This window comes from Ambystoma mexicanum, chromosome 6p (assembly GCF_040938575.1).
Source record: "Ambystoma mexicanum isolate Mex_15411 chromosome 6p, UKY_AmexF1_1, whole genome shotgun sequence".
NCBI lineage: Eukaryota > Metazoa > Chordata > Amphibia > Caudata > Ambystomatidae > Ambystoma > Ambystoma mexicanum.
Window position 1 is genome coordinate 896593113 of NC_090935.1, and position 18624 is coordinate 896611736.

Genomic DNA, 18624 nt, shown 5'->3' on the forward strand with positions numbered 1-18624 from the left:
TTACTGTTTGGATGCCGGCTCTAGATCTGATGCTGCTTTCGGACAGGCGATTCTCGGGAACCTATTTGCTTAAGGAGGATCTCCTCTCCACCCTGGGGCTGCAATCAGTTGCAATCGCCCATACAGTATGGAGGAAGGGGGAGGGGACGTAAGAGAAATTATAAGTTACTCACCGTAGTGACTAACATACTCATAGTCCCCTTTCCTCCATACATCCCACCAACCTCCCCCCTAATAATACTCGTGTCATTAGGCAATGTTAAATCTATTGTTGACGTGTCAATGGGTACCAAGGTGTGGCGCCGGAGGGCGGAGTCAGGGCAGCGCATGCTCCCTGGGCCGCACCCCAGCGCGCCTCTTAATTTAAAGGGGAAGGAGGTTTTTTCTGGTGAAAAAGGTTCCCTCTGCCATCCCTTGGAAGGGAAGCCCATGCAGTATGGAGGAAAGGGGACTATGGACTAACAGTACGTTAGTCACTACAGTGAGTAACTTATAATTTGTTTGAATTATCAAATCAAGAACCAACTATTCGAGGGGATTGGGTCCTCCGACGTGTTCCATATCTGACGGTAATCACCACAGCTCTGCTGCTTCGGAAAATCTTTCGGCGTCCTGCGTCGATACGCCGCCCTCGAGGACCTCCTCCGACGTCACTGGATGTTATAAGTAGGAAGCACAACACCCGTAGCTTCAGTTCTGTTTTTTCCGCGAATGTGTTCGCTTCGGAGATCTCGGCGTGCCTTGACTCTTTGGAGTTTCTGTTCTTTATCCTCCGAGTGGGGTTGGTCGTGATCGGTTGAGAGACACCGCTCGTACGCCTTCGGGCGCGGGTGGTTGGCACGATTCGCGGGAAAGGTCCTGCTCGGACAAGGGGAATCGTTCTCGTCATGCCCGTTCTAGGTCCCGGTCCTCGACGCGCTCGAGACCGTGTGCACCTGTGGTGTCTTCGAGGAAGATGTCGACGCCTGTGGCGCCGAGGTCGTCGACGGACTCTTTTGAGGCTCCACCTCCGAAGAAGTCGTCGGCGCTCAGGCTGTCTAGGGACACGCTCGGGGCTCCGCCCTCGAGGCCTGTGTCGACGCCGTCAATGCTGTCGGCGCCGCGTTCGGCGTCGACGCCGATTCACTCGACGCCTTTGGAACCCCCTAAAAAAGCTCTGGCCAAGGTCGAGCATGGCTTTGTTCCCCATTCTGTGCCCCCTTACCGCCATCTTGAATACCTTTCAGCGGTGGATGAGGGCTCTGATGATGGCATGGTTCCTGATACGGTGCCGGATGAGATTCTCCCGGGCCATAGCCAAATTGAGGACCTGCGTCAGTCCCTGCACGACGCCAGTGGTGTGGACACCTCTCCGGAGGTGGTGTTTTATAGGCCTGAGCCTGGCACTCATGCCGACTCCTCGTACCGGCGCCTTATGTATAGGGTCACCGAGTACTTGGGGTGGACTGCTCGCCCAGGGGATTTTCTTCAGGATGACCTTACGGATATCCTTGACCAAGGTCCACCAACTGACCCGGTACTGCCGTTCCATATGGCTCTACAGAGGAGGGTGGCAGCAGCTTGGACTGCCCTGGAGAGTCTCCCGGCAGTGGGCAAGTCTTTGCCGCGAAAATACCACCCAGCCAGTAGCGACCCTTGCTACTTGACCAAGCACCCCACTCCGGAGAGTTTGGTGGTGCAGGTGGCTACGGCCCCAGCAAAGCAGGCGTCATATCCTACCATCCCTCCTGATAGGGACGACAAGCGTTTTGATGGTTTTGCGAAGAAAGTGTTTTCTTCACGGGGTATGGCGCTTCAGGCGGCCAACTCCATGTCTGCCTTTTCTCGTTTCACGCACACTCTGTGGAACTGTTTCCTTAGCGGCTGAACATATTCCCGAAGCGGATGAACGGGATGGTTTCCTTGCTATGGTCCAGGATGGCAAGGATGCCATGTGTGAGGCCGTTCAGTCGGGTTTGGACATGGCAGATTGCGTCAGCCGGTCCATAGCGGCGAGCACTGTAATACGCAGGTTTGCGTGGTTGCGGAACTCGGGGTTTGCTCCTGATGTGCAGGCCCGGCTCCTCAACATGCCCTTTGACGGGGAACATCTTTTTGGCAGCAAGGCTGACGAGATCCTTGAGAGGTTGCAGACCTCCAAAGCTGCAGCGAAGTCGTTGGGCGCTGCAGTTTGACAACCTCCGCCTTTTCGTCCTAGGAGACAGCAATGGAGGGGTGGTTCCTTTCTTTATTACTCATCCTTTGGTAAAGCGAGAGGAGCTGCCAGTCAAAGGGGCCACCGTAGGAGTCCCAGAGGTGGAAAACAAGGTACTTGAGGTGCCAAGGCCGCTCGGGCAGATGCCTCTTTGCCCTCAGGCAACGCCACAGCCACTTCAGCTCAGTCATGAGGCCATGTCCCATGGTTCGCCGGTTGGGGGAAGGCTGGCGCAGCATCTTGTAGAGTGGCGTGCCATTACTTCAGATGTGTGGGTTCTGGAGATCATAGCCCACAGCTACTGTCTTCCTTTCCGGCAGAGACCTCACGACAATCCAACGGCAACGTTTCGCCGGCAATGGTACAGGGACTTAGTTGCGGGCCTTCTGGCCGAAAGCAACACTTCCATCAAGTCTTCAGGGAGGTCCCAATCCTTATACCTCAACCTTTCAGAAACCAAGCGTGAAGGTTGAGGGTTCTGACCTCTGGATGGAGAACCTGACCCCCTTCTCGTGAGAGCAGATCGTCTCAGTAGGGAAGACGACGTGGAGGGCAGATGGACAAGTCGAGAAGGTCTGGGCAACCACGTCCTCCGGGCCCACGCCGGAGCAATGAGGATCATCCGGGAACCGAACATTCGTAACCTCCGCAGCACTTGCGGGATGACGGGGACTGGAGGAAACGCATACAGCAGTGGGTAAGACCACTCCACCACGAACGCGTCTCCTAAGGCTCCATTTGGAGGAAATTCCTGCAAGCAGAACCTTTTGCACTTCCGGTTGACACTGGAGGCGAAGAGATCCACTTGAGGGGTCCCCCAAAGGGCAAAGATCTCCAGGAGAATCTCCTGAGCCAACTCCCACTCGTGAGAGATCGCGCTCTGCCTGCTCACAGCGTCCGCCGTCTCGTTTTCATCTCCGGCCAGATGAACTGCCGAGATCGAAACTTCCTGCTGGATTGCCCAGAACCAGAGCTGCATTGCCTACCTGCACAGAGGAAGTGACCCTGCCCCCCCCCCCCTTTTTTGTTGAGGTAGTGCATGGCCACTGTGTTGTCAGTCAGGATCAGGACATTCTTTCCTCGCACAGTCGGCAGAAAAGCCTTCAGAGGAAGCATGACGGCCCGCAGCACCAACAGATTGATATGGAGTCTGGACTCCGACGGAGACCAACGACCGCTGACAGTCAACTCGTTGGCATGAGCTCCCCATCCCGTGAGGGATGCGTCCGTCACGATCGTCACCTCCGGCCAGGGTAGCCAAAAAGGAGCTCCCTTCATCAGATTGCCTTTGACAGCCCACCACAGAAGGTCCTGGGCATCCGAGGACGACACCTGAACAGGGTCCGACATCCTGCTGGAGGACTGAGACCACTGGAGCTTGAGTGCCCATTGCAAAGAACTCATCCGCAACCTGGCCTCTGGCACCAGAAGAATGCAGGATGCCATGAGGCCGGGCAATCTCAAGAACTCGAACGCTGGGAGACTCTGGGCAAGCTGAAACTTGTGCACCATCTTCTGAATGTGATGAGCCCTCACCTAGGGAGGAAAACACTGCCCCATTGACGTGTCGAGCACTGCTCCGATGTACTGGAGCCTCTGAGTTGGTGTCAAATGGGACTTCTTTAAGTTGAGGGAAAAGCCCAGCTTGTGAAGGGAGTGGCAGGTGACGGACAGATGATCCAGGACTTGCTCAGGAGAGCGCGCCAGGTAGGGGTAGACGTGAATTCCCCCCTTTCCTGAGATGCACTGCCACCACTACCATGAGCTTGGTGAAGACCCTCGGGCAGAGGTCAATCCGAACGGCAAGACCTGAAACTGAAAGTGCGAATCGCCAACCGCGAACCTCAGGTACTTCTTGTGCTTTGAATGGATCGGCACATGAAAATAAGCGTCCTTGAGGTCGAGAGACACCAACCAGTCCTGAAGTTGAAGGGCCTGGAGGACTTGAGAGAGAGTAACCATCTTGAACTTGTCCTTCCTGACGAGTTTGTTCAAACCGCGCAAGTCCATGATGGGTCTCCATCCCCTGTCTTTCCTGGAAATCCAAAAATAAGGGGAATACCATCCCTTGTTCTATGGCGCCTTTCTCCAGCAGGGATTGAATTTCCTGCGCAAGAAGCAGATCCGGACTCTTCAAAGAGAGATTCCCCGGTGGACGTATTCCATATCGCTCCCTCCCTGCCTTCCCCGCTACAGAATTTCTTATGCGATTGCAGCTTACGTTTCCGTAAGGCTTTGTGTGGTCAGACTGGCAGAAGACTGGTGCCACACGTTCTGGGGAAAAAAACTACAACTGAGGCTACGGGCGTTGTGCGTCCTACTTATAACATCCAGTGACGTCGGCCGTCAGAGGAGGTCCTCGAGGGCGGCGTATCGACGTCATAGACGCAGGACGCAGATGCCGAAAATGTTTCCAAAGCAGCATAGCTGTGGTGATTACTGTCACAGATATGGAATACGTCGTCGGACCATCCCATCGAAAGAACGTTACCAGGTAAGAGAGTAACTTGTTCTTTCCTTTGAAAACTTCCCCTAACTGTACATTCTATACATTATTAAAACAGAATAAAGATTATGAGGTTAAAATGAATACGAACATTATGGACTTCAAGTCCCATAATGCTCTTAGTACTGAAACAAGGAAGAGGGGCTCAGAGTTGCAAAACTGTAGTGTTCAGTCTAGTGATTGTAATGACCCACACCGGAGTGGGACGTTTAAACAATTTACAGCCTTTCAGGTGTGGGTTATTAAGGAGATGCAGTAAAGGATGCAGCAGCAGGAGGTAGCAGAGGCTCGAGCACTGTATTGTCATTTGCGAGATGCCATGCGAGGAAAGGGGCAGAAGTTAGAGATCCAGGCCACTGCAGAGGATGCGCAGTGGGGAGCGGTGTGAAGACCAGCTGTCCCAAAGGAGACGGAAGCTCTGTGTCCTTCCTTTCACTCTGGTGTTACTTTCTCACTGGAGCACGTTCGGAGCAGCGAGTGCTACACTGACAGCCAGTGCGGGTGGAGAGAAGCTACCCGGAGCTGTCATAACGCCGGAGAGGTCCTGACGTGGGAAAAAGCAGAAACCTAGAGTGCAGCGGAGATGCCAGGACATACCAGTGACCCCAGGGCGCTCCACAATAGACCGCTGGTTCAAAGCAAGCTTTGTATACCAAACTCTTGAATTAAAGCATGTTAGATGCATCTCTAAGTTAAGAGAGATCGATCCGAAGAATATTGTATCCAACGTTACCAAAGTACAAAGTGAAAACTATTCAAACAAAATGCATGTAATCTACCTGTAAGAGAAGATTATAACCAGCATTGCCTAAGCCAAAGAAAGGCCATCACGAATGAAAGGGAATACTACTTTCCTAATAGCGGATACCCCAAAAGGAGACTGTACACTACATTATCAATAGCTGTTTAGTTGTGTAGAAGGAAAACAAAGATTGCATGATAACAGCCCTCCTTATAGAAATTATCAAAGGGGAGAGAAATGTAACCTGCATTGCCTGTGGCAAACATATCCGTGAGAGACATTGTCAATGTGTACTGTATCCGTGTAGAAGAAGTTATAATCCCCTTGTTGTTGAAAGTCAAAAGACGTATCCAAGAAACTGTTGATTTAACTTTCCCCATTGGGGATTTAAGTGTGGAAAGATTGAAGCAAACCTCGCCACATAGTACTAGTAGGAGCTTTAGCCTGGCAGGCAAGTACATCAGGAAAGGGACAATTAGTGCTTAGTCTTGGCAGGCGAGTCGACCAAGATGATTTGAATTACTGCAGTGTGGTAGAAGGTTGTGGTGGAAAGAAAGTGGCAAGTCTGCTAATGTGTTATGATGAACTGTTGAAAACCATCCTGACAAAACTGTGTTGCTTATGAAGAAGAAATGGGATTTGAGGGACAGTGATTCATCTTCAAAGAAGAGAATAATTACATTGAATACTGACTTGATGTGTGAAGACAGTCTTTTTGGAGTGTCGAATAGAAGTTTCTGGAAACTTTACCAATTGTCTTGAAGAGTGAAAAATCCTGTTTGGCAATAAGTCGATCAAATTGCCAAGTGAAGGACTTGTGGAATGAAAAGAATTTTGTGTTGTACTTTGAATGGAACTTGGCTATTGAAAAGAACTTTCTTGATTTAGGACTTTAGCTTGAAATATTCTGAATTGATCTTGTGGAAAGGGTTTCGACCCTGGTTACAAGGATTCATGTTTATACATTTTCTGTTTGAATACAACTCCTTATTTTTTTAAGTTTAAACACCCAAATAATCCTGTATGATTTTGTTGTATGTAGAAGTCCGAGGGACATCTACTTTTGGATATTAGATCAGTTTCCTGCAGCCTTAGTTTGACAAGTAGGGAAATCCTCGTTAGTTTATGGAAAGATCAGCGTTTCTCACCCGTATAATTCAATAAAATGGCTACTTGTGAGAAAACTCTTATCTACTTGACCGTCTCGCATTTCTGACCCTCACTGGTGACATGGTGTTGCAATCATTTCCGGCACCAATTGGAGTGAGGTGTCAAGGTACAGAAGATATTCTGAATTTATGCGCACAAAAACTGTTTACATTTTTGTTGTAGTTGTAATATGGGCTTAAATGTTATTTCAATGTTTGTTTGTATTTTTGGGATGAAATGAGATGACGTAATATGTATTTATATGAAATTAAGGGGCTTGCATAGGACATCTGATATGCTGTATATATTTATCAAATTCTGATGCAGTTGCATCTAAGGAAATATGAAAGGTGTGTGTGTGTGTGTGTGTGTGTGTAGGTATTTATATATTTTTCTGAAACTTGTGGATCTGATAACAATCACATGCTTTTGCATAGGCCGACGCCTAGTGGTTGGTGCAGAGTATTACATGAGTTGATTCTGAAGTTCGAAAAAGGGACGTCGACAGGGTGTGTCTGTACTACTATCCATAGTGTGAGGTGTACTGTACCCATGGTCCTTCATGCGTCGATGTCCATTTGTTTTTATCCACCATGTCCTTTGTTTTTATCCACCATCCGAGTTGATCGCATTTCGCAGAGGGGTTAGCTCCGTCGCATTTCAGTTAGTGGCTTTCTTATAGCTAGTGTGATACTTATCCCTAATATTTTCTATACATATTTGATATATTTGCTGCCATAACTCGACACACCTCGTAGACAATCAGCCTTCAGTTATCGACTACTTGCAGAGCCAGCTCCTGGTCGACCCCTTCGGCCTACATTGGGCTTGGGCGCTCACAGTTGGAAGAGTGTGGAGTGGACATATTCCTTGTACATTTTAATTAATCTCTTCTTTTCCTGCTCTTTTACACTCACTGTTTATCCATAGTCATGGCAAATACACCCTTTAAATTCTGCCCTAACTGCAGCCGTACGTTTCTGTATGAAGGACACACATCCTGTGTGTAATCATTTTTCACAGGACCTTTCTAAAAAACGGTGTGCAGTTTGTAAGCTTTTCCGACCAAAAAAACACTTAAGGATTGGTGGACGAAGCATTGGCGGGGGGCCTATGCCATGAAGGCCGGGGGCCTCCTCGGACTCCCCTGCCACGCGGCAAAGTCAGAGGACAATCAAGGTACGACTTTAATGACACCGAAGACACATTAGAGGAGTCGGAAATCTCCTGCCCGCTCGTCCCCAGCTCCAGAGACATCCCTGGTGACAAGAGCCCACATCCACACAAGCAGCGGCACATAATTAAACAAGTTAAAAACATTCAAGTCCCCAGCGAAAACGCTGAAAGGCTGGTACGCTGATCACAAAGCTACGGTTAGATTAAATGCGACGGCACGCAAACAGTCCTCTGCGTCCCCAACTAAAGTTTCGACGCATGGTCCAGTAACCAAGAAGCTGCTGAGCACGTTGTGTTCCGCTCCCAAATCCTCAACGCTTTTGTCTGCACAGATGTGTCCCCCAAAAGAAAAGTTCAAACTGACACCCGTTTCACATTTGCATGCACACACTTTGAAACAGTCATCGAAGCAGACTGAGTCTGTTTCTGAAACGCACATCTCGGGACAGTCCTCGAAGCAAACGGACACTGTTTGGACATTGTCACAATACACCAGGTCTTCTTTCCCTTTATCAGAGGTTTTAAATAAAAAGTAATTCAATGACCTAGAAGAAATTGTTTTCACGTTACAGGAAACACCATCCATTAACGGGAAGATGTAGGTAAAAGCATGTACCTGTCACTGTGCAACAGGAAGAGAGCAGGCAAAAAACCCTGCACCGGAGAGGTTTACCAATGTCACATTATATTTGTATTGATAGTCCACTGCTCACACCATCCAGTAACCCTGGTTGTGCATTAAGATATGTAGCCTATGTAACATATCAATGCACAGTAGTCCAAATAGATGCCCCACACTTAATATTCATGTTCTGATGCATCTGATAAAACTCAGCAATGAACACTCAATGAATGTGTCTTACTTTCATGTAAAGTTGTTTAATTGTGAGAAATAAGTAGTAAAGAAACATTGCTATTATTGTAGTCAATCTGCACAACAAACAAAAAATGCAAAAAATAACGAATGAAAAAGCTGAAATCTTTCATCACTGCTACCTCTAATCACTACTGAGCCGATTCATCCTTCAACAAGAAATCCTAGTCACCCTAAAAACCAACTACCTGCCTCACCAGGTCATGCTAGGCGGCCTAAAAAATCATGATGGGCAACCTCATAGAAGGACCTGCCCAAATACCTCAATATCTTTCTCAATGTGAAATCAATGAAGGGTAAAAGGCCTCTCATACTCACTAACCGGAGTAGGTATGGAGTGGAGAGGGCTAGAGAAGACTGGATGCCTGGGAATATACACAATCCAAGCACACCTTGCGACGTTCACAAATATTAAAATATTAAAAAGTGACCCATTGAGGCCCTATGATCTTTTCATCAAAAAAGTATCGAAAATATGATAAAATGCTTCAAAAAGGAATTAAATGGGAATTCATGGTGCCAGCATATAGCCAATCCAGAATAAGGTACTTCTCTTAGGTGGTGAGCTGATTTGTCTTGGATAAGAAAAACTAAATTGTTCCCGACACAGCTCAATCAATATTAACGTTCTGCTCAAAAGTCAACACCCCGTGCCCTCTAGGAACTCAAAATGCCCGAAAACAACCAGAATCCAGATTAGTGGCTTATAAATCCTTCTCAGGAAAAAGGAGAGTTGCCCCTCCCTTCTGGAAAACCCCTGTGCTCTCTCTTCAGCCTTCCAGATTTCTTCCCCTCGTCTTTTTGCCAGATCTGCTTCCCCAAACAGCTGTCTCTAGGACTTGAAGCCAGTCTTATTTATTCTATTTGGGTGTTCACTGTTCCACGCCTACAACCACCAAAGTTCATTCAGCACTAGAACTAGAAATATCAGTGAACTGAATCTGTCTTGTGTAAACAATAGCACAAATGATCGTTACATCCAGCACTAGGAATCTTTCCAACAAAAGTGTCGGTGGACAGCATAGATCCTGTGTAAACTACAGCAAGGACAGTGATTTGTAGTTTTTTCACAGGGCCGTATTGTGCATTAGCATCTCTTGTTTTCTATAGCGCAATTAATGGCTTTGTGTATACAAAGGATTCGCAATTTACCAGACTCAAGGTCTCTGGCGCTCGGCCCAGACAAACTCTGATGTAATTTATTTCAATCTTCCTAAGGCAATGCTTTTAGCTCGCGTTTACTGAATATGAAAGTGTTTGCATCGGCTCACACCAACTGGCTCTTTAAAATTGGCAGACATGGGAAATTACATGTCACCACAGGTACATGGACAAAAGAGCATTTCGAGTCCACAATGGACAAATTCTTCTCTTTTAGAGAAACGCCCTATACAACAGAAATATATTTCCCTGGGGGAGGGTGAACCACCATCTAAAGCACCTAGGTTAGAATAGGTAACACCTTCAACAATAATTCATATTGATCAAGACATTTATATTCATGTGGACGATGCACTGGAGACGGCTAAAAAGCAACATGAAACATTAAAGACCTTGGGGCAAATTTCTAATAAACCCTTCATGTAAAGAGGCACCTTTTAATACCCAGTGTACTTTTCGTACACAGGGACTTTCCAGGGCTTCATAGTCGCCATTCACAGCAGATGCGTCTCTCCTGTTATACATGACAATCACAACCCTCAACTTTTCAATCCTCTCGTCAATGGACTTTCCGTGAATGAATTAATCGAGGCAGAGGCCAAGCCGCTACAGGCTCTGCCACTCCCGCCAAACAATCTCCCCATTAGGGGTAGCATTTCACAATACATCCACGCATAGGAGGACATCACTACAGATAAGTGGGTGCTGTCCACTGTAACAGAAGGATATTGCATCAAGCTTTTAGAGAAACCGCACGATTATCCACTAAGATTAAGAACAATGTCCAATAAACATCAGTTATCTTTCGATGCAGAGATCCAGTCACTACTTAAAAGGGGAGCATTAGAACTAGTCTGGACCCAAGACCTACTGATACATGTAAAGCCACAACAGTTCTGGATGACAACCTTACAGGAGGTCATCCCCCTTTTGGAAAAATAGGATTACATGGCAACATTGGACATGAAAGATGCATACTTTCATATTTCAATGTTGCCAGCTCACCAAAAGTACCTAAGGTTCAGTGTAGGGTCCACTCACTATCAGTTCAAGGTGCCTCCATCCGGTATAACCTCAGCCCCTCGAGTGTTCACAAAGGTGCTAGCAGTTGTGGCAACCCACTTATCCAGGCAATCCATTCCAGTGTACCCCTAACTGGACGACTGGCTAATAACAGGGGACACACCACAAATTTGTCGGCAACATACCCAGAAAACGATCAACCTACTGTGTCAACTGGGTTTTTCAATCAACTAGCAAAAATCAAGTTGCGTTGCCAGTCAGACCAAACACAATTTTTGGGTGTAGTAATTCATACAAGAAGCGCCCTCGTCTCCCACCCCCTTGAAAGAGTACAAAACATGCTGTTGCAAATTCCTAGTTACACAGCTGGTCGTTCGATAACTGTCCGAATGGTTATGCGCCTTCTCGGAATGATAGCTTCCTGCATCTTTCTAGTGCCACATGCAAAGTTGCGCATGCGTCAATACAAGAGTGGCTGGTGAAGCAATGCTCTCAAGCAGATGGTCACTGGGCGATCTATTGGTTGTTTTGCCCTATAGAAAAGGCACTGCCGTGGTGGAAAAGGGTGAACCTGTAAGGCAAGCCCTGCAGTGAAGTGTGGTGCACATTATCACTATCAAAAAGTGCACGCTAGTGGCACAATGTCAAAAAAGCATATTAACGTTCTAGAATTACTGGCGGTCTTCAAAGCCCTACAGGCCTTTCAACACCAACTATCACGTAAAACAGTTTTACTGCTCACAGACAACACACCAGTCATGTTTTACATAAACAAGCAAGGTTGAACACTGTCACCAAGTCTGTCCAAACTAGCTCAGAGGATTTGGAATTGGTCTCTCAACAGGGACATCTTCCTCCTATCACATTGTGTTCCAGGGGAACACAATTGTCTAGCAGACGTGTTAAGCAGAAACATGCAGCTTCCCACAGAACACGAATGGGAGTTACTGAAACCTTCTATAACACGTCTTCAAAGACTGGGGGTATCCAAACATAGATCTCTTCACAACACAAGTGAAAGTAAAATGCCACAATTACGCATCCAGGTTTTCCCAGACAAAGTCACAGTGCACCAATTGGTCAGCGAGATTTGCATCCGATTTCCCCCTCTTTCACCCCCCCCCCACAACACCACTACTGAACAAAATAATTCACAAGATGCCCCGATGTGGGCACGTCAAACATGGTTCTCACATCTGCTCAAATTGCCAGTTTGCCCACCAGTCAAACTGCCAGCCCTTACAATATGTTGTCCCAACATCAGGGAACAACACTCCATCCACATCCTCAAACATTGAACTTGGCTGCTTGGCTCCTGAGGTCATCAAGTTTGGGCACTTAGACCTACCTCAGAGGTGCATGGACATCTTGAAAGAGGCACGTAAACCAAACACAAGGCATTGTTATTTGAACAAGTGGAAACGTGTTGTGTTGTAATGCACAAGAAGTCATGTTAACCCCATTCACTGCACACCTTTTAATGTAATACACTACCTGCTATACTTTTTGTACTCTGGATTAGTGTTTAACTCTATTAAAGTCCAGCTAGCTGTGCTCTCAGCATACACCACCTCACACAACACATTATCTTGGTGGTAGATTCTGGTGATTTAAAGCTTCCTTGGAATGGGCCAAAAGACGTTCGCCCCCGATTTCAACTCCGCCCCCAGGGTAAGACTTAAGTGTTGTTCTTACAAAATGTATGGGGCCCCTTTTGAACCTATACATAAAGCTAGTCTTATGTATCTCTCCTCTAAGACTCCTTTTATGATGCCCATCACTAAAAAGTCAGTCAACTGCAAGCTTTGTCAGTTAAAGATCCATTTGTAACCATTCATAAGGTCAAGATAGTGTTAAGAACACATCCATGTTTCTCAGCAAAATGTATTTCCGGGTTTCAAGTCAATCAGTCAATAGAACTTCCAGCGTTCTTTCAGAACCCACAAAATTCTGCAAAGAGGACCCTCCATACACTAGATGTCAGGAGAGCGCTGATTTACTATCTAGATAAAACAAAACAAATAAGGAAGACGGATCGTGTCTCTAAATAGACTATTTCAAGATGGATTGTAAATTGCATCCAACTTTGCTACTCTGTCCAAGAAAACTTTACCATTCATTCCCAGAGCACACTCAACTCGAGGTACTGGTGCTCCTCTGACATTTATTGCAAATGTGCAATTTGAGGCTATTTGCAAGGCAGCTACATGGAGTTCAATATACTCGTTCATGCAGAGAGGTAGTGTGGCTCTGGTATTGGGCAATTCAAGAAGGAATCTCCTTAGCGACAGTTCATCTAGCCGGGAGGAGAATATGACAGCGGAAGCTCTGAGCAGGCAGAGTACGGTGTCCCACCAGTGGGGACTTGCCCAGGAAGTCCTTCAGGAGATCTTCACCCTTTGGGGAACCCCTCAAGTAGACTTGTTTGTGGCCGGAATCAACCGGAAGTGCGAAAAGTATTGCTCAAAGGAATTTCCCCTGAGAGGGAGCCCTAAGGGGCGCGTTCCTGGTGGAGTGGAACTTCCCACTGCTATACGCGTTCCCTCCGATTCCCATCATTCCTCAAGTCATCAGGAGATTGAAACGGTTCGGAAACCACATGATCCTAATTGCCCCGGATTGGAACAGGAGAAGGTGGTATCCGGACCTTCTAGACATGTCCATTTGCCCTCCATTACGTCTTCCTCAGAGAGAGGACCTTCTCTCACAATTGGAGGGCCAGGTTCTGCATCCAGGGGTCAGGACTCTCAACCTTCATGCTTGTTATCTCAAAGGCTGAGATACAAGGATTGGGACCTTCCAGACGACGTCATGGAGGTATTGCTTTCGGCAAGAAGGAAATAGATCTCATAACCTGCTGTATGAAAGATTTCCTCAAATGGTCACCCAATCAACCGAATTTGATGTATTCTGTTCCCCTTTTGAATTAACAACCAGGCTTCTTGATTGTTATTTAGCCAGTGGCCTTTCGATGCAAGGGAAATCATCCTTGTACATAAATCAGCTGAAGCTAAAAGCAATCCTACCTTTTGAACGTCTTTCCTATGACAAGCTGACAACAAGACCGCCTTTATAGTGGAACTAGGTTCTACTATACGCTGTCCTGTTTCCTCCACGCTTCTGGGACATTCAGTCCGACGGGATCAGAGTGTTTTTTTGCAGCACAACAACAAATGTTTGTCCATCTTATTTTTACGCGGATGCCGCCACGTGTGGTTACAGGTCCCTCTCTCCAGCCATTTTCTCCACACAGATGGGATCATGTGCAGTACCGGTAGGCTTTTTTCACCCTTTCTAAGTCCATATTTGATCTGTTTCCCTCATCATGTTGTATTGTTTTTTTCAGACCATCTATTCTGTTCTGGGAATGCCCCAGATAGCCCAAGGCCAGGTCCTTGGGCTATCTGGGGCATTCGGAAGATAACATGCAGATCTTGCCAGCAGCAAGGAAAGACTCCACAAGACCTAAACTAAAAGAGTGGCTCAGATTTTTCCACAGTAGCCTAGAAAGAACAAGCAACCCTTTAGTCGCTTCACTAGATGATCTTTTAGCCTTTATCTCGAGGCTTTTTGCCTCTGGGAAATAAGGTAGAGGCCTGCAGAACGTAACTTTCAGTGCTAGATGTGTACCTCAATTCTGAGGAGCAGTGTTTTGTCGATTTCAAACCAAGTGGTCAAACTGCACTTTGATGGCCTCTGGCATCAACAGACCTAAATTGGGTCTCCTGGGAGGTCACCTTCCTAGTTGCAATAAAATCTGCCGGGAGGACAAGCGAGCTCCAGCAGTCTTCTATCGAGCCAAAGTGGTACTTCGTAGTCATCCAATTTTTTCTTCCGAAGATGGTGTCTATGTTCCACATCAACCAAAAGATTTACCTTCTGATATTTTTTCCAAACCCGAAAGTGGAGCCGAAAAGGCCTGTTTGAACTCTTCAGTCTGGGTCCTTGAGCTTCATGGTATCCTATCACTTTTGGAGCAAGTGATACAACCAGTACAAGAGTTACTGTAGTGCGTAATGTGCATTTTACTTGCTTACAATTGTTTTCATGGGTTTCTGTTAAGCCACAAAAATGTAACCTTGTGTTCTAGGTTGTAGCAATGAAATTATTGAACTTCATATTCTATTTCTTTTATTCACTAAGCGTTGCTTTACAAGTACTACAATTATTGGCGAGTTTCATTTTCATTTCTGTGAGATAGTTGCTTTGCCTTAAATGACTTCTATGTTTGATTTTAGCTGTATGCTGTTCTGTGTCTCTACCCTTCCCTGTCTAGTTGCACCCTCACTTTTCTTTCACATGACAGTCTGTTTTTATATATAAAAGAGGTAATGTAAACCTAAAGTTTTCTTAATTGAGCTAGAATTTGACGTTTCAGATGATGTATTTGGATCTCATTGTATCTATGTTGGCTAAAAAGGTTACTCTTTTCAATGCCTGAATGTTTTTAAAACTAATATTGAATGCTCATTCTGGTTATATACAGGATTATTCCTCAAGCTTTTTTCTTTTTTAAATGTTGTGAGCTGTTTGACTTGTTTGCGACTTATAGTTGGCCATCTATCACATTTATATGCATTTGTACTAATTGCTTCCTAAACTGACATTGTTATTTTGGTTTATAAACAGGAAAAGCTATCAAAAGGTATAATTTATCTAATTAGCAAAGAAAGCGAAGTGAAAAAACAAATTTCTGAGCTGGAGCACTTGATGAAACGGACTGAGGTAAGAAGCTATTTAGTTTTACTTGGTGTATATAATCTGCTTCATAATGGCCACAATACATATCTCGGTCATGTAAGAGATCAATACCAGGGCTGTTACTGGTAAGACCGATGTAATGGTGGTTTGTTCTCTTTTTCAATTATTTGCTTTAATCAAAAATATGATTTTTACAAAGGGAATCGAATGAAGTCTAATCTGAGGTCTTCGGTACAAATTGCGTAAAGTCTTTCAGATTCGCAAATAAATGTATCTGATTTGCCTCATTCATCGCCAGATCTAGGAGATTTGTTTGCAGAGGTTAGTCAAAGTTTCTAGTGTGTGTTGCAAAATTTTGAATGTTGCTATTTGCCAAGTGGCCTTTTCTTCTCCGATCATCCTAAACCACCATGTTTCTTCCAGTAGTAGAGGGTGTGTGAAAAAGTTTCAAATATTATCTTACCCACGCTGTGCCGGGACACGACAGAAGCAGATGGCGGATTGTCTCTTTCTCGTTTTCAGTGTGGCATAGGCAACAGTTGCTTGTTTGGGAGAGACCTCGACTGGCCCGAATTTGATTGGTGTCTGAAAAGTTAAGCCAGGCTCTTAAGAGGTAGTTTCGCGCTGATCTGCTAGGGAATTTCCTGATGAATCCTTGTAGTTCATTGAGTTTCTTCGTGTTACATGGCAAATGAGACGTGAGTTTGTTAGTCGCAGCCGCTGCTGAAGTCTCGATCCAATTCAGCTCCTTAAGCTTTTTAAAAACTTTTTAATGGGGTTGTTGATCAATTCATCCTCTCCACTGTGGACTGAGTTTAACAGTATGTGTTGTCTCTCCAGATTTTAAGCATTTTGGAGTTTGGACCCTGCATTTCTCTGTAAATCAAGCGGTATATCAAAGTGCTGTTTGGCATCAGGCATTTCCTGAATAGCATCAGTGAGTTACAGTTTAGGGAACCTTGGAGGGAAAGAAGACTGAGTTCTCGTTGTATCAATGCCACACAAGTGGATTTAGGGAGTCCTAGGACGGTCCTCCAGAAATAATAGGCTTCCAGCCTGTGCCATAGGGCTCTGGGTATAGACGGCATTGCCTCGGCACCATAAATGATCGCTGGAACTACTTTCATTTTGTAATTTAGTGCTGGGATGGTGAAGAAGCAGCCGTATTTTCTGTTGATATCTTTACCCTGAGTTGCGAGTTCCTTGATTTTATCTTGGAGAGTGCATTGCATTGCTGTTTCTTGTTTTGAACTGTCCAATGTTACTCCAAGGTACTTGATGTCTTTGACTCTGTCTATTTTGGAGTTACGAAGGACCCATTTTAGTTTTTCAGACTTCTTAGCTGATTTTTCTAGTACCATGACTTTTGTTTTGTCTTCACGTTGTTTTCTGTTATGTATTGCAGTAGGTTGTCAAGCTAGTGCTGTAGCCCAATAGGGGTCTGATCGAAGAGAATTAAATCGTCAGCGTACAGCAATCTACTGGTTTTCATTTGTGCAGGTTTGGGTGAAAGGATCTAACCGATTCTTCTGTGAACTTGAAATCCCCTAGGTAAGCCAGAAAAAGTGCAGGTGCCAAAGGGCAGCCTTGTTTTACTCCTCGGAGTGTTGGAATGTCAGCCGATAGAGTTCCTTGCTGGCTGAGACGGATTCTCATTGTAGTATTTGTGTGAAGTGCTATTATAGGCTCGAGTATTTCTTTTGGGCAGTCCCATTTGTGCAGCTTGTTCCAAAGCCGGGCCCTGTCGACCAGGTCGAAAGCTTGTTAGGTCGATGAATGCAACAAACGATCTCGGTCCACCTTCCATCACCTTGCTTTTTAGGGTACTTAGCGCAAGGATATTTGCTGTATTTCCGGTATCTTTTTTGAAACCTGATTGGAGATGGTTGTTACACGGGGCATTTGTTGACCATTTTTGAAACGTCTTCAGCAGCAAAGAGCCAAAATCTTTCCCTATGGGTTCTAACAGCGCGATCGGGCGGTAGTTAGAAGGGTCGCTGCTGTTTCCTTTCTTGAAGACGAGTACCAGAAGGGTGGTTTTCCATGATTCCGGGATGGATTTGATCTCTGCGCATCGGGTAAGGACAATAATGATGAATTTAGCCCATTCTTCTGGATGATTGTTAAGATCTAAGTTTGTGATGCTGTCTGGCCCAGGGCCCTTGAGTTCTTCAGTTTTTTTATTAGATCGCAATTTCGACTTGATCGTTAAATTTAAGCCAGTCTGGGGACACCATTTCTGGTCTTTATGTGGTCGGACCGGAGGGTAGTTTGAAAAGGGTCTTAGTGTTTGGACCAAGTAGTTTCACCTATGCTGTTCAAAATTTAATCATCGTTGAGGGGGTTTGTTGCTCTCATGAATGACCAAAATTCCCTGGCATTTTTTCCACAGATTGCTTTTAGCATTGATTCGGCGTCTTGCTGGTATAACTTCAAACAATAGGATCTGACCCACGATTGGTAATTTCTAGTAGCTGCACGAATTACTGCTCTCGCCTGCTGAGGTTCAAGATTGGTTGCCTTGCAAAACTCGCTTCGCCTGGAGGCAAGAAGGCTGTCATAGATTTGCTTTTTCTGGGTGGAATGAGCTTGCTTTACGGCCTGTTTTCTTGCAGGCCATAAGCAAGGGCCCATAGTAGATCTGTGTTTGCTGGCCTTCTCCTTTAGAGTTGTATTTGCAGGTCAGCAATCTAATGCAGCTTTCCGTTAGTCTAAGTCTGTTTCCTTGTATGTTTGGTTCCAGCCGACAGTTCGTTCTTTCAGTATTTAGGCAGGAGTTCTTCCAGGTTGTTGACAGGAGATTATGGTCACTGGACCTAGTTTCAACAACTTCAAACTACGTGATCAGTTGACGTGGTCTGGAAACGAAGATATGATTGAAGTTCACCACGTGTCCACGTCGGGAGGTGGTCTTGTTGTTCAAACACCTTATCCAGACTGAGCAGATTTCTTGAGTTCATCAATTTGAGCCACTGGGTGCCTCTGTGTTCCGCTGCTGAAGGTTTAAGTTTCTTTCTGCGTTGATTGCAGGGAGCGTTCAGGTCGCCACATATAAGAATGTGGAAAACCTGATGGACAGCCAGTATCTCATCGATCGC

General features: G+C 45.8%; 1 protein-coding gene across 2 annotated transcripts in view; it reads left to right on the forward strand.

Annotated features, from left to right (window-relative positions):
- Positions 1–18624, forward strand: part of TRIM36 (tripartite motif containing 36) — a 1273623-nt gene that overhangs the window by 642806 nt on the left and 612193 nt on the right. For both annotated transcript variants that reach the window (XM_069625519.1, XM_069625520.1), the window contains exon 5: positions 15455–15550. In XM_069625519.1, the coding sequence (XP_069481620.1) occupies positions 15455–15550 (96 nt within the window). The remainder of the gene's footprint in view (positions 1–15454; positions 15551–18624) is intronic.